This window comes from Typopeltis vanoorti, chromosome 16 (genome assembly GCF_054136105.1).
Source record: "Typopeltis vanoorti isolate ZY-2024b chromosome 16, IOZ_Tvanoo_1.0, whole genome shotgun sequence".
In the NCBI taxonomy this organism is placed as follows: domain Eukaryota; kingdom Metazoa; phylum Arthropoda; class Arachnida; order Uropygi; family Thelyphonidae; genus Typopeltis; species Typopeltis vanoorti.
In genome coordinates, this window is record NC_143564.1 from 79,001,525 (window position 1) to 79,018,645 (window position 17,121).

General features: G+C 35.9%; 1 protein-coding gene across 6 annotated transcripts in view; it reads left to right on the forward strand.

The window, feature by feature from the left end:
- The window catches only part of vap (RAS p21 protein activator vap), a 689,463-nt gene that overhangs the window by 318,993 nt on the left and 353,349 nt on the right, over positions 1-17,121 (forward strand). For all 6 annotated transcript variants that reach the window (XM_090406565.1, XM_090406568.1, XM_090406566.1 and 3 more), the window contains exon 13: positions 8,040-8,275. In XM_090406565.1, coding sequence (XP_090262691.1) covers positions 8,040-8,275 — 236 coding nt within the window. The remainder of the gene's footprint in view (positions 1-8,039; positions 8,276-17,121) is intronic.

A 17,121-nucleotide genomic window follows, 5' to 3' on the forward strand; every position in this document is an offset into this window, starting at 1 on the left:
TGGTACTTATCCAGAAATGAGTGACATCGGTGAGCAGGTCCTCTGTTGAATGACTTTGGCAGAATCCATACTGACATCATTTATTAGTTGAATACTTTCAAGGTAATGTAAGAGATGGGTATTGATGGTTTTTTTTCATTAATTTGGAGAGGACTGAGGTGAGAGAGATTGGGCAGTAGCTTAATAATAAAGATTTTTTTTTGAATAGTTGTATATGGGCTAATTTCCAGAGTGCAGGGTAGATGCCAGTGAAGTACGAAAGTAGAAAGAAAACCGACATACAATAGGAATCAGCTCTGGAGTGCAAATATTCAGGACAACTTAAGGATTGCCATCAGGTTCAGGGAATTATTTGGTATCTAATTCAGACAGGATTTTTCTGATGAGAGGTAAGTGGAGGCACTGAAAATTTGGTGCTTGGAGTGGTTGATGGACATTTACTATGCTGCAGCCATTTGAGGAAAAAGTATGTTGCCATGAGATTGGTTTTTTCTTGAGCAGTGATGCAATAGACCTATCGGAGTGTAGTAGTGGTGGGAGCAATTTTGGGCAAAAGTTGTGGCCAACTGCTTTGACAAGATACCAAAATGTGTGGCTGCCATTGGGCACAATACAAGTTTCCTGCTTTTGGCTCTTTGGAAATCTGTTTCGATGTATTGTGTGAGAAGGCGGAGTTCTTGATGAGAGCCAGTTGTGTTATGTTTGTTATTTGTATAGCCTTAGCACATCTTTTTGAGAACCAAGGTGTACTTAAGGGATGGGAATTTAGTGAGGAATGGGGGACATACATATGCTTCCATTCTGGAGAAGATTACTTCAGTGATTCATTCTGTGCAAATGCTTGGGTCAGAAGACTAATGGCCATAATCTAAGGAAATGAAGCACAGAAACCTTGGAGGTCATCCCGCTTAGCATTCTTATAATGCCAGACAACTCTTGGTTGAGGATGGCTGTGTGGGTGTTGCTCAGTGAGGGAAGAGATAAGCACACAAGGTGTGGTCAGAATTACTTAAGAGAGATACAACATTTGCAGTATATTTTAAGGGATTACTAATGAGGAAGAGATCAAGAGTGTTTGGTTGTGGTTATCTAGTACTCTGGTGGGCATATGAACAATTTACATAAGATTGTTTCTGATGGCAAATGTATCAGCATCTCTACCAGCCTGGTCTGTGCAGTTAGAGAAAGCAGGCCAGGTCATTGAGGAAAATAACTCACTGCTAGGAAAGTTGGACTGATGGATATTAAATTATATTCGTGACATTAGGAGATCAATATAGACAGCATATGTATTTGACAAAGTGGACAGAGAGATTTTGAGCCAAAAAAGATCATAGGCAGGAGATTCTAAGTTGGAGGAAGAAGTATGTCAGAGCAAACATATGCACATACACCACCATTGAGTTGTAAGGAATCAAAGAATGTGTATTTTAGAAATTCAGATGGATAGAGTTTGAAGAGGCTGAAATTTGAGCTTCTATCAAGAAAAACAGGTGGGGTTTTGAAGACTGAAAGATAACAACAGATAACAACAACAACAAAAAGACATTGCAGTCTTTTTGTTGTTATCTGACTTCCAGTTAATAGCTGCAATGCTTGACAGCATCACTTGATTTATCAGTGCTGGTCAGCTGCCCTGCATTAGATATTATTATTGCACAGGCACCTCCATGGAGTTCGAAGACTCATAATGGGAGACCCAAACTATCAACACAATACATATCATACCTTTCCTTGAAATCATAAACAGACAAAGCACTCACAATTAATTCAAGCAACGCATTTCATTCCATTCATTCACTACTCTCCAAATGAAAAACGTTGACTTCACACCCTTGCTAACCACACTCTTACCCAACCTCCAGGGATGATCTTTTGTTTTGCTCCCTCTAGCCAAGTGCTGAAACATTTCTCCTGCATCAGTCCTATATAATCCTTTAACTTAAATATTTGTATCATATCTCACCTCATAGGGAGCATTCCACAGACCATTCATCTTTCACAGGTCACTCACCTCTGGATCCTATTCACCACTAACTTATCCCCAAGAAAGAAACCCAGGTAACCAGACCTGAGTAAAGTAATCTAGATGTTGTCATATCAAGGCTTTATAAATAGGAATGATAACTCCTTATCTGTTTGTTGGTGTGTTCTTTGATAAACAAATAATCCTGTGAGCTATCCTGACTACTTTATCAATATGCCATCTAAATTTCAGCTCTCTGTCTTCTACTACTACTACCCCAAAATCCCTGGCTTCATCAATTTTCAGGAGTACAATTAGTAGTGTTCCCTCAATATGGTACACAGCTTGTAATCTTTGTATCCCAAAATGCATAACTTTACACTTTTCCACATTAAATTAACATCCGTTATGTTTTGCCCATACTGTCAGCCTATTTAAATTATCCTACCAGTTCTCTACATCACCTTGATACAACTATTACCCTGCCCCAACTTTAGGACAAGTTGCAAAGTTGGGCCATGCTGCCCCAACTTTGCATCATTAGCAAACAACTGAATATCTCCCCTTCAGATTATTTCCTGTCATTTATGTACAAATTAACAGCAGTGTTCCAAGCAAAGAGCCCAGCACCACACCACTAGTCGTCTACCTACCCTGGATTCTGCTCCTCCATATACTACCTTTTGGTATTTGTCCATCAGCCACCATTTTATACATATCACCAGTTTCCTATCCATCCCTATTTGTTGCAGTTTGCATAACAGAGTTCCATGTAGTAGTCAAACAACTTCGCAATATCAAGCAGTATCATTGTGTAGCCATTCGCTTTATTCAACTCAGCTGTTACTCTGTTATAAAAAGTTAGTAGATTACAAGGCATGACCACTCCTTTACAAAGCCATCCTGGTGTGTTTAAGAGTGCAACATCATCTCCTTAAAGCAAAGAGCTAAGTTTGACATCTTCAATTCTAATATTCAAATACCACTTTCTTATCATAATATGAGCCATATAGGTGATGAATAAGAGTGGAGATAATTTGCATACATGCCTTACCCCTGATTTCACATCAAACCAGCTTCCTGTATTTAGTTCAATTCTAACTACTGACTGACAACTTAAATACTCTAAGTACAAATCCTTGTCATATTCAAACAGTTTTTCAACTATTTGTCTTAAAGTGAAAATTTGATCTTGATAACCTCTATTTGGCCTGAACCCAGGTTTTTCTTATCCAAGTTTCTCTTCCACCATCTTTCTCAACCTCTTTTCAAGTATGCTTGCTTAAATCTTACTTGGAACTCCTAGTAGAGAAATTCCTCCGTAATCCTCACATTCAGTTTTATTCCTAGGTACTTTGAGAGCTCTTCTCCATCATTGGGAATTTGGCCTTCTGACCAGGCCCTCTGAATTATGCAGTGTAGCCTTTTATATCACCAAACTCAAGAATTTCTGGTCGAATATCATCTATTCCATCTACCTTTCCACATTTCAAGTTTTTGATAGCTTTTTCTACCTCAAGTATCGATATGTACTCCTCTTTGCATTTCTCTTGAAATTTTTCTAGTAAGATTCTGTCACTGCTTGGTTCGTTTAACAGTCTTTCAAAGTAAGAAGTTGAAGTTCCCCCCCCCCATAATAATTACTTGACTTACACCCATTGTACTAATCTAGTACAAAGGCCTATAACAGCAACCAATTTTATATTTTGTCATGTTGGCCTCAATCTCACACCAGATTGACTCAAAAGAACTGCCATCCACATGACTGACTCCTGCTCTTGTTGGCTGCAATTCATCTGCTATCATCAGCAGTATCCCACTCCCTGTCCTGTTAGCTCTATCCTGCCTGAAAATACTAAATCCATCATATTCTATCCCTATAAGTTCATAATCAGCTGTTAGCCAAGTTTCACTAATGCCTATAACATTTGGCAATACAAAAAACTCCTCCCTCTTGCTCCTGATACTTCTGGCATTAATATATAGTAACTGCATTTTCCTTGTAGGTCGCCAATCATCTTTTCAGTTTGCCTGTATCACAGCATGGCAGCAGACTCACAAGCTCACTTTGCTCTTCTTTTTCACTTCTTCCAATAACTCTTTCACATCCTCCCTCATACGATAGCTCTCACATCATTCATTCCAGCCAAAACATTCCATTCTTTCACCTTCCCTTTCTGCATTCTGACAACATTACTAATATTACTCATTTTTGCACCAGTAAAACAAGATTTTGTAGCACTTTCATGATGTACTCTCCTTATCATAGAATTGCTGTGAAACTTTTTGCCTGGAACACACTGTCATTATAGGGCTTTGTTGCCAGTATCTTTGCTTTTTGCAGAAGGCATTAGCAGGACTTGCACATGTCCAATTTTATATGAATAAAATGACTGTCATTATTGGACTTTTCAGTGAAAGTTATTTAGGAAATCACTTTTATAAATTATAAAAATGAAAAACACATGTTTAGGCAAACTTATTCCAAAGTGCCACCACTTATTCCAAAAAAAAAAAAAAAAACACACTTGAACAAAGGATTAAACAAGCATATAATTTGGCAGGTTTAATTTAATTTAGTTTTTGAATTAGGTTTTACTTTCAATAAAACTCCATGGTTTTCTCTGACTATTACAGCCACTGAGGTTAACTAGTGAAACAGTTAGGTGGTACATAAAAGTATAATTTCAGAATAATCATTGCAAATGTTTGGATTTAAAAAAAAAAAAAAAAAAAAAAAAAAACTGTTTACCATAATCCTGTCAAGGAAATAAATCACAGAAATTAAAAAAAGATCATCCCACTTGCCAAACCAAATGTTGCTCTACTGGAGAAGAAAGAATTGGTTATCTAGAGGCAGGTGTTTTTAAACTGTGCTCTGTGGAAAACTGATTCTGTGACAGACTCGTGAGGCATCTGCAAAGTGAAAGAACTGCTCACGAATCTCTCACAGAACTATTTTAACATAGTCTGATATTGAAGAAATGCAAGCACTTGAGAGTAGTTTAAGTAATTCATTAAACAGCACTGTTTTTTTTTTTAATTTGGGTTATAACTCAAGCTGAAATGATGCACTAACATATTCACAACAAAAATACTAATAATAAAAATAAAATATAGGTAAGAATATATAATACTGAATAATAACTTATATTTTTTATATTACTAATAACCTTTGCTGTTCTTATGTACTAACACAAATAAGAAGCCACTTAATGTACATACTTGAGAGGTGGGTGTCGATTCTGCAAATATACATAGTATTTGAAATAAGATTATTATTATTCATGACACCTCCAAGGAGTCCAAAGACTCAATGTGGGAGGACACTATTGTACAACAGTGAAAAAATTTGAAAACTTCTGCCATAGATGACAAATATCCAGTATGTACTTGGAAGGATTGCTGGTAAGGAAAAGGTCAAGAGTGCTTGTAAAGTGGTTAGGATTATTCTGATATTCTAGTAGGCTTGTGAAAATTATGTTTGAGATCACTGACAGTAACCAATTCCTTGCATCTCTAGCTGCTGAATCTCTGAGGAAGATAACTTCACTAATTTGAAAATTGAAATGGAGAAAATTAACATAATTTGAAAGGAAATCATAAATGTTCAGAAATGGTTGGTAGCATTATAAGTGATAGTGACAACAAACAAACCTGCCAGAATAAGGATATGTATAAATGGCATGGGTTCAGAAACTGTGAATAGTGGTGATTGTAGAAGCTATAATTTTAACTATTTGTTAGGTAGGAAAAATTGATATAATTTAGCAGAATGCAGATGAAATTGAACATTATTGAAGTTTGAATGAGACTACATATTTGTAAAGTGAATCTGGTAGGTTATGGGAGAATGTTTTTATACACTTTCCTTAGTTATTATTTAATGTATGATGTAATTGGGTGGACATGGGATATATAGCAATGGATTCTTTGTTAAGCCATACACATGGAAAAATTTTCCAAACTCCTCTGGAAACTGTGGTCAGGGTAGTGCTTCATTCTCATCTAGCATAATAGTAACAGCAAACTCATTCACAAGCTACCTTGGTATGTCCTTCAGTGTGGGATATAATATGATGCCTGTTAGTTGGTGATATATCCATGGTTAGCCTTCAACACCCTGTATTACCCTGTTGGGTAATACAGGGTGTTGGCTATCACCCTGGCTCTCTTGGCTATCTAAAAGAATATTTACAGTACCATTTAGGATATCACTGAAAGTCACTTCATCCTTATATGTACTTCTTTTTCTTACTTATTGTAAATATACAAGTAGTTGAATTTTGCATGACTAATAAACTGTATTCATTTTACAAAATTTTATTTTTCTAATTGACATTTTTTTTAGTATTATTCTGTGATGAAAATGATTTTGGTATATTTTCAATTAAAAAAATTAACATGGTGAGAGAAAGTAAGTACCATTTAAATTCTATGTCCTCAAATAGAGTTATCTTTATTTTGTGGCATAGAATAGTTTCCTTGGTTGGCCAATATTCCTAAAAGCCCTCTTTTGCACTTTTTTTTCTGCTTATTATTATTATTTTTTTATTTTTAAATAAGGTTTTAATTCTGAAATATTTCCTTCTCGAATCAGCTATGGACATGTTATTGGTTGATTGGGTCTCCCACGATGAGTCTTTTGACTCCATAGAGTTTACTATAATAATAATAATTAGACATATGATTAAGTTTGTTAAGGGTAAAAGCTGATGAAAGCTCTCTCCAGCTGGCTGTGGGTTCAAATCCCACCATGGTTTGTTTGAAGATCTTGAGGTTGGAGATGAATTTCGTTGTTGTTGGAAATCGTTTCCTGCTTATTGAAGCTTGAAGCAGATTGAAAATGTCTCATATTTGGCCTCCAGATTTCATAAAAATAAAAAATAAATTATGTAAAAAATTTAAAATAAATTAATAAATTTTGTCCACCCATGGTCTTAATGTACAATAGATAGACAACCTGGCATGGGTGTGAGTAACATAACAACTAGGAGATCTCCATATATTCTCCAAGGAATATCTCATGTCCCTGGTATTCGACTTTGATGTTTCTTCACCCAGCATGCTTTTAGCCATTGCATTTTACTTACCAGTGGTGAATAGAATACAATGCCTAAAAATCCATGCTCACACTCTCCTCTGACAACTTCTAAAGATGGTCTCTTATATGCCTGCACTTTATGAAAAATATTTCTGTCAGTCTGCTGAAGGGTTCTTTACCAACTCATATCTCTCAGTCTGTTCATCTTTCCAGAACCTAACTCTGCCTTACTCACTATTCTTTGTATCTATAAAATTTCATTGGAAAAACCAAGAAACTGCATCTACTCAGTAGTCCACATGCATCCTGATACAGTGGTCCTAAATTTCAGTTTCTTGGCTATTATCACTACAGATTTCTTATCTCCTTAACCTCCTTCATTACATCCCTGCCAAGTGAATATATACAGCATGGCATCTTCCAGATTTCAAGCTTAAAATTTAAAACATTGACTTTGCAGCCCACATAGCTTGTTCATTCAGATTCTTTTTGGGAGAGATACAACATTTGTTCACTCCTCATATATCTTCACAAGAGGCTGTAAAACTTTTAGCACATTAGTGCTCTGTGTGAAAAAGTAGTAAGAAGAAAGAGGGAGACAAATTTATTTTTTGAATAGATGTAAGTGTGTACTCCTTAGGAAAAAGCAGTATTTGGAAACCTCAAAGAAAATAAGGATAAAAAGCTGATTCAGTAGGTGTGAAGCCAAACAGTTAACAGATGTTAACTAGCATCTGCCCATGTGTTCACAAACTTTAGCAGAGGAATAGTGGTGGTAGCCAGTTAAGTAGAATAGTCGATGAAAATATCTATATAATAGTGACAGAAACAGAACACTGGAATTCTAATCCACAGCCTGTTTTCTGGAGAATAAAGGCTGTGTCCATTTAGTCAATCATTCTGCTAATACATATTTTCTTCTGTTATCATAGGTGTTATACCATCTCATTATAACAAGGCTCTTTTGTATATATTTATAAAGATTTTTAAAAGAAATTCTTGAGAACAAGTGTATTATTTTGTTTATAGGAATGGATACAAGCTATAAAACCCTTATGTTCTCCCCAACTTCCTCGGGGAAGGGCTCCAAGTCATAATGTTACAGAAGTTCGCAGTCTTCATCTAACTCTTTTAGAAGCTCATCGATTACCTGTACGACTAGTTCCGCATCCTTTCTGTATTATTTCTCAAAATCAGGTGAAAGTCTGTCGAACCCAAGTAAAGTGTCCCCCTGATCCTATATGGGAAGAAGACTTTCTTTTAGAGTAAGTAGAGATTATATCACTTAAATTACTTGAATCTGATTATTATTAGAAGAATAGGAAGTAGTCCTTTATACACTTTGTGTGATGTATATGAGGGCTGTTCAAAACTACTCAGATGAGGTACTTATTCTAATTTCCAGGGATGCTCTCACTGTTGCAACTATAATGAACATGTGATCATGTTTCCATGTCTAGACAAGAGGAATTTCCAAAAATATCACGTGAAAATTCTAATTTGTTATGTATCAACAAATTTTACTTTGAATGGCTATTTCATAGTGAAACACATTCAGTGCTATAAAATGATGAAAAATTAGATATTATACATATTTTGATATGTAATGATCTTTATTTACTGTAATTAAGATAACATGTTTTATTAAAGTATATTTGTAGTAGCTGAATAAAAAGAGTATTTATCTCTCTGTGGCTACTTTTTTTTTTTTACTTGTATGTGACGGAATTGTAAAAAAAAACAACATTGTAACAGGTGATGAGATGTAGGTATGCATAGATACAGTTCTAAAATGAGACAACCAAGGAACAAATGATTCCTCAAATGGGTGAATGCCTTGTTCCTACATCTAAAAAGAATGCACAGCAAAACCAATTCTTTGTTACTGTCTTTTTTATTGTTGTTGCTGTAAAAGTATTGTGCATCATAAGTATGTAATAGTAGGATAGGAAAGTTATGCTGAAGTTTTGAGAAACTAATATGAAGTATTCCATAGAAAACACTCAAGGAAGTGTACATACACTTAAGTTATCTCAGTTGGTTTATGCATTTTGGCCAGACATAACAGCCTCCATGCTTATCGTTTTGACTCTGTGCAGCTTCTTTATTCTCTAATTTAAAATAATCTTGCTGTTTCTTAAGATCTGCAGACCATTTAAAAGAAATGCATTGATCAAGTTTTACTCATTCCAAAAAGTGTTTCCAACTGTAGCTAGATCAGTAAGTAAAGTGTGTGTGTTTGGGTGTGTGGTGTGGACAGTCTGAACAGTTTTGAAACGGTCCAAATAAATTTTAACTTTGTAACAATTTATAAATAATGTTACTTTTTAAAAAAAAATTAAACTACTGTTACTAATTTGGTCTAAAAATCAACAGTAGAAAGATGAAACTGTGAAAATAAGCAGAAGCATAGAAAATATCATCCACTGCATTCTCAAGAAAAAACTGTAAAATATTTAAGCTTTTCAGGTATAGAACAATTTTTAGTTTAAGATAGCAAATTGATATGCCAAATAAAAAGAGCCATGCTTGTTATCGTGGAGAGCCAGTTGAATAACTTTATATGGATAACTACAGTATGAAACTAGGAAGTATAGAAAGCATTGTTGAAGTTGATTTTAACTAACATCTTAGAATTGGGTTAGAAATAAAATATTCAATCAGAGACTGCAAACCATAGATGGGAGAGAGCAGAAAAAAATTAGGACAGTGAAAAGATGGCAGCAATGGTAGAATCATATTCAAAATAAAGATAATACAGGAATCTCTCACTTTATACACGTTCTTATAACACAGTTAATAAATTGATACCACAGTTGATTTAACACAGGTTAAAAATCCACTAAACGCTGTGTTTTTGCCAAGTGCTTTTTTAATTTCAAATGACATGCAACTTTATAAGGAGTAGCAGCTCTGGTTACCATTTCAACAAAATTAATGTACTGTGATTCATTTTTTCATTTTACACAAATTATGGACTCTACAACCATGTTATAAATAATTATTTTAATTTTCCAATGTTTTAACCTTCATATTAAGGTCATCATCTGGAGTATATATATATATATATATATACAGAGACAAGCTAAATTACATTTCACATAGTATGCTAAAGAGATTTGATATGAAGATTTGATCAATGGTTATGCTACACCTGATCCCTAGTGAAATTAAAATAAAATTACAATAAATAAATGAAATTAAATAAATTAACTACATCAAAGCTATATTCTATTTAAGACAATGTCAGAAAAACATTCTTTCATATAGATAGTTTTTTTGTTATAGTGAAAATAATGTCCTAATTTAACATGACAATTGTTATATTAGATTTAGGATCCTGGATTACCTATGGTTCTATTTACAATTAACTCTTAGGGGAAAAAAGGTTAAGTGGGTAAAATATGTGCCTTCTATGTTTGGGATTTTTAGACCATCATTATTGTTAAGATTAGGGTGATTGATAAGAATCTCACAGGCCTCCTTAAATTTACATTCATACCATGTTTTGGTGTGATGTAAACAACAGGTGCTTTTCCAGTCAGTTCTATTTAAAGTGTTCAGGGCATGATCAGAAAGACTAGCTTGACCATAGTTATTATATTAATGTGTCATTTATGTTCCTTTTTTCTGATAGGAATTATGCGTCCTGTTTCCCCTATATAGGGCAAATGAGGCAAGGATCCATTGGCCCACCCTGGATGTATTGAATCAGTTCTTTAATTTTGCAGGGGGTTTAAAGGTGGCTTTAAGATTGTATTTTTGTAGTATTCTGTTTATTTTGTCTGATATCCCTTTGCTGGCCTGGTTAGCCGAGTGGTGAGCATATCCGCTCTCCAGCCAAAAGGCAGCGGGTTCGAATCCTGTTGTGGGCATGAATGTCTGTAAAAATACTAGTGGTGGCAGGCGGTAGATGGCATTGGAGTAGATGATGGTAGTTGTGGTTCGTTGTAGTTGATGGATTGAGTGGTAGAGTAGGTGCCCTCCCTTGAGTCTCTGGACTCCCTGGAGGGATCACGTAATGATAATAATGGTTACAGTTTTATTTATACTCTTGTTTATTTTTGTTTTTAAGTGAGAACTTGTACAGAATTTTATTGATAGTATTTTGGCTGTAACCATTTTTTAGGAAGGTATTGCTGATAACTTTTAATTCATCTTTAAGTGCTTGTTCATTGGAGCAAATCTTCAAAGCCCTGTTTTTAAGTGTATTAATGACCCCTAGTTTTCTTGTTGGGTGGTGGTAGGAGTTTTTGTGTATATATTGCCTAATATGTGTTGGTTTCTGGTTACCAGTGAAGGAATGTACTGTGATTGTAGTAAGCATTAGAATTCAAGCCACCATGAAATAAACTTGTGTTGACTTATTGTCTACTGCCTTATGTAAATATTTTATATTAAAAAGTAGTTATCCTTTAACATTTATTGTGGATAAAAGGAATTGCAAAATAGCAAGCATCAGTGATAAAAAGAAGCAAAGAGTTATAACAATGCAAACTATTTTGAAAACAAGCTTATGAATATAGGAAAAAGGGACAAGTTACATCAGCTTCAGTGGCTATGCAAGCCACTAGGAATGGAGGTGATAAAATGATTGCAATGAAGTAGCATTTATCAGTTTAGGTAAAATACTGCAATCGAAAAAATTTTCCCTTTTTTACTCCTTAGAGGTGTCTTGTTATGATAACAAATAAAATGAACATTAAGTGTTCAGGAATTATTAACTTGCATTCAGAATTGGGTGAAAATGAACTAAGTTTTTTTCTTTGTAAATAGAATATGGGGATTGATATTACTAAAACTTAATTCACAAAGGACATTCTCTCTCTCTCTTAAAAAATTGTTTTTCATTTCAGTCGCTCTCAACAAATACCATTATAGCAAACTTACTTCAACAAATTATCAAAAAAAAAAAAAAAATCCTGCAGCATTATTGCCATTTAAAAACAAAAAAAAAGTATAATACACTTTTCTGGTTGCCATGCATTTCTTGAACTAAAACAGAACCATTTCTTCTGGAGTTTGAAGATGTTCTTTTAACAACCTCATTCCCCCCCCCCCCCCCCCACACACACACCTCAACACCTCAACTGTCTAAACTGCATATTACACAGCGCTTTCTGCCACAAGAGTGATACTTGTGTGTTCATAAGAACTGACATACCATGCCGAAGACTATAAATCATTGAATCTCCACTATTTGATCTGCTTTGGCTCAAAATTTCTCTACCAAATCAACTTACCCTTTTCATATGCTTCCTCTATCACTCTTCAAACTCCGTTAACCACTCTCCATCAAATGGTCAACTTTCTGCAGTCTAAGTACCCCAATAGTGAGGTCATCCTTCTTGGGGACTTCAATGTCCACAACTCATATTGGCTCTCCTTCTCCAGTTTTACAGATCAAGCAGGCAGGGATACTGATGTGTGCTCACCTTCAGCAATGACCTATCTCAGATCATCCATCTTCCCACCAGAATATCAGACAAACCCCCTCCAATTTGCCAACACAATTTACCTCTTCCTAACAAGTTCCCCTTCCAGATATACTGTAGTTGTAGGTTCTCCTCTTGGACCACAACATCATACAAGTCTCTTTTGCTGCAGAACAACCTACACCCACCAGTTCACAGTCTCGTGTCCTTTGGCACTACAAGGGTGCCAACTGGGAGGACCTCCATGACTTCTATTCTCCTTCCCATTGTCTGACTACTACTTCAGTTCTTCTGATCCAAACACCTGCACAGACTGAATAACAAAAATCATCCTCACAGGAATGAAGGCTTTCATCTCTTATTCCAATCCAAACTTTCAGTCACCATCCAAGCCTTGGTTCTCAAAAAATTGTGCCAATACTGTAAAAAAAAAAAAAAAAAAAAAAAAAAAAAAAAACTGCTTACCAAAATTGACTCAAGACCAAAACTCCAGCTGCCCTCTCTGCCTATACTTTAGCCCTCGGCTGTTGTAAAAGAATCATCACCAAGTCCAAGTCAGACTTTGAAAGGGCTAAATGCTGCAAACTTGCCTCCAGCCCAAATGGCAGCCACTCCTTCTGGTCCCTTGCCAAGGCCATTGGGCACAACTTCTGCCCTCCCGGGTTTCCACCACTCTCGTGTCCCAATGGTATGGTAGTCACCTCACCAAAAGACAAGGCCAAATTACATGCATCACTCTTCTCTTCTCTTCCATTGATGACCTGGGTAAAGTTCCCTCCACTCCACAAAGAATGACTCCTTTCATGTCTCCCATAGTCTTTCGACAAAAAGAAATCTGAAGAATCCTTAACAACCTGAACACAATCAAGGCATCTGGTCTTGATGATATCCCAACTATTGTGTTGAAAAAAAATTGTGCCCCCAGAACTAATACCTATCCTGTATTGCCTCTTTAACCTATCCTATTCAACTGGCCTTTACCCAACAACATGGAAACAGGTCCACAATCAGCCCATTCCCAAGTGAGGTGATAACAGTGAACTACTCTGTCCAATTGCTCTGACTTCTATTCTCTCAAAAATTATGGAGAAGGTCATCAACAACCAACTCTTGAATCATCTAAAGACATACCAACTAATCACTGACCAACAGTATGGATTCTGCCATTTGTGATCAACAACTGATCTTGCGTTCACCACCCACCTCTGGGCTCAGGCCATGGAGAAATTTGGATAAACTCATGTGGTTTCCCTCGACATTTCAAACACATTTGATCAGATTGGGCACAGAAACGTACTCACCAAACTGCTATCCTGTGGTCTGTCTTCCCCACTCTGCAACCAGATTGCCAACTTTCTCACTATTTGTCAGATTTCCACACCAATGCAGGAGGACCCCAGGGTCCTATTCTTTCACCCACTCTCTTCCTCTTGTATATAAATGACCTGCTCTCACATACTTTGAGTCCTATCTATAGCTTTGCCGATGACAGTACACGCTATTCCTCCTTTTCATTCGACAAACCTATTAGTGCTCAAGTATTAGAATCCTCAAGCTCTACCACGACCAGGAACCTGAACTCAGATCTCTTAGCTGTATCCCAGTGGGTCAAGGACAACCTTGTAATGGCATCAAAACTCAGTTCTGTCTGATCTCTTGCAAGAAAGAGCTTGCATTCCTCCACCTTACCTTCAGTAATATGGAGATTTCTAAACACAATCAGATTTCGCTTGGAATGACTTGCACCTCCAATCTTTCTTAGCACAACCATATTTCAACTATAGCTTCACACCTTCACATTTGCTCACTTTATACAAATTCCAAATCTACCCAGCCATGGAATATTGCTCCCATATTTGGGATGGTGCATCAAAATCCTCTCTAAGATTACTCAATTCTATCCAGCTAATTAATGATCCTTCTCTTTCACAGACCTGCTTCAATCCCCCTCTTATAGTTATTCATTTTCTGCATTGTGCCTCTTTTACAGATACTTTCATGGACAGTGCCATGCTGAATTGACTATTATTCCTCCGCTCTCCACCAAAATTATTAAAACAAGAAGCACTGCTAATGCATCAACCTTTTACAGTCTGTCTTAAAACTCACCGAACCAACTTCACTGCCTCCTGTTTTATTCTATCTACTTCTGTCCTTTGAAACAATCTCCTCCACTCTGCTTTCCCCCCAAAGATTTCAACCTGCAGTAGTTCAAGCAAAATGTGAACAGACTCCTCCTTTCTTTTATTCCTCTTGCCCACACATGGCACTAGTGTGCTAGAGGTCTTGTGGACTTTCGTGTATGAACCAGATATAAATAATAATAATAGTAATTAAGTTTATATTATTATTAATCTCCTATCAATACTTTTTCAGCAAATTAGTGTATTACTCGTCAGCACTATGATATTGTCATATCTTATATTTCTGTCTTCTAGGACACTTCTGACTGAACTGATCCTCCCAAGTCATTCTCTTTTCTTTCCTCTGAGTCTTTTTCCCTGTCTTGGCAAACAGTATTTTGCTAATCTTTCCTCTCCCATTCTGTTCTATATTATATATTCTATTTTTCACTAATCAGCATATTTCGCATTGAAACAGAATACATTGCTAGGTCATTATTTCAGGTGGGAATAACTACAAAAGTACTACTTACTCGAGTTTGCATAACTTTTGCCTTGCTGTTCAATTTTGTCTATTCTAGTAGGTAAGAGATAATGAGAAAAGTGGGGAGAAGCACCTGTAATCAACATCTATCGAAAGATTTCAAAAAGTCAACTTATTCAATGAATGTTTGCCTCTTCCTTCAAGACAAAATGAAACAAGTAAGGCACAATCACACACACACATATTCATACAAACTGGCTCATATTAGGGTTGCATATGAATGGCAGATAGTTATAACAGAGAAGAAAGATAAGAAGTTTCTTTCTAATTTAGTGAATAATATTAGGTTAATTTGTTTTAGATTTTTTCTCCAGTGTGTTATAGCATGTTTCATGTCAAAGTTTCTGGAATAAAACTACATAAAAATTGGAATGAAAATAAATAATTTACTGACTGTAATTAATTATTTACAGGAAAATGTTTTGCTAGCATTGAAGACAGGGAAAGAAATGACCTCAAGAACAAGGATATTAACATGCATGAAGGGCAACACTGCAGCTCTTTGTGGCAATTTCCATTATTAATGTTGATGGTAGATAGAATGGTGCACCAAAAGCATGTGATTTAGCTTTTTTTTTTAAATACTAAAACACAGATTTTGTCACCTGACACCAATGCATAATAGAACAGTAGTGGGCAAGAACATCTTTATTAGGAGAGTTTGATGTGAGAGATTTTCCTTGGTTTTTTCAGTATATTTGCAGCATATTTTTTACAGGAGGAGAAAAAAATTATGCAATGAAGTGAGATTGATAGTCAGATATGTAGGAAGTGTTTTGAGAGTGAGTGCTAGTTATTCAATGAGTGAAATGCATGAGGAGCAAAGTGAAGCAAGAAAAAAAAAAGTCAGGAAAATGGAATTGTCACTGAGATTGTTGATTAAAGTGCAGTACCAAGAGGCTAGGAGAACAAAGAGAGTGCCACAAACAAAAGAATCAGCTGAAAGAATGTAGAGTCCTTCAAGGAACAGAGCCTGACTTTCAACCAATATTATAAATGCTAGGAAAGTGATAGAGCTGACAAGAGAAAGAAAGAAGAGGTGCAGAGTAAGAGAAGAAACATTTGAAAATATGAGAGTGAGAAAGTTTTTTATGCTGATTCTGCGATAAGAGAAGTATTTAACAAGAGCATAAATAAATCTTGTTTCTGTGGTGCAAAAAACAAGTCAGTCATTGCTTTTTCAGGCACTAATGACCTGAAAGGTAAAACATATGATATGAGAGGAGATATGAAAGTGGTAGAAGTGCAAAGAAGGGTGAGTGCCAATTTTTCTGTAAACCTATGCAATAGTTATAAGTCTGCCATTGAATAGGTTTGCAGAAAAGTTGGCACAGTCTGTAGGTCTATGGACTGAATTTTATCCATGGAAGGATATATATTAAAGATGATTAAATGGATTTACAGTAAGATCCTTACTTTGGTATGCCCTTTGGTTGGAAAGATCCTGGTGTGAATCCTGTCTGTGCTGTGAAGAAACCTTCATTTTCAATCAAATGGTGAGTTAGCCATTCTCATATAGAAGTAGAGGTGTTTTTTTTTCTTCCAGAAACTCTGGTTTTTCATCCCTCAGAACAGGCAAACAGGCCACATGAACCCACAGTTCTACAGGCATAAAAATGATTAACTCTAAAGGGATGTGCAAGCTGGCTGCATTAAATTGCCTAAAGTTCCTAATCAGAGGACTCAGCCTGCCTTGGACAAATAAGAAATGAATGGATGGATGTTCTCAAACAATTTGGAAGTACAGAGTCAGGAAAACTAGAACTATTGAGAAGGGAAAGATGCAAGTGAATATGTGTATGTGCATGCAGAGTGAGGCACATAAGTGTGACCGGAAAAAAAAAAAAATGCAAAATCTCATCTCTAAAGAAACAAAATTGAATGGCATAGACAATAGTAGGTATCAAGGTAGTTGTTAACCTAAGAAGATACTGCAGTTATGTATACCAATACCAGAAGTATCAGGAATATGAGGAAGGAGTTTGGGGCATGGATAGATGCACTCTTGC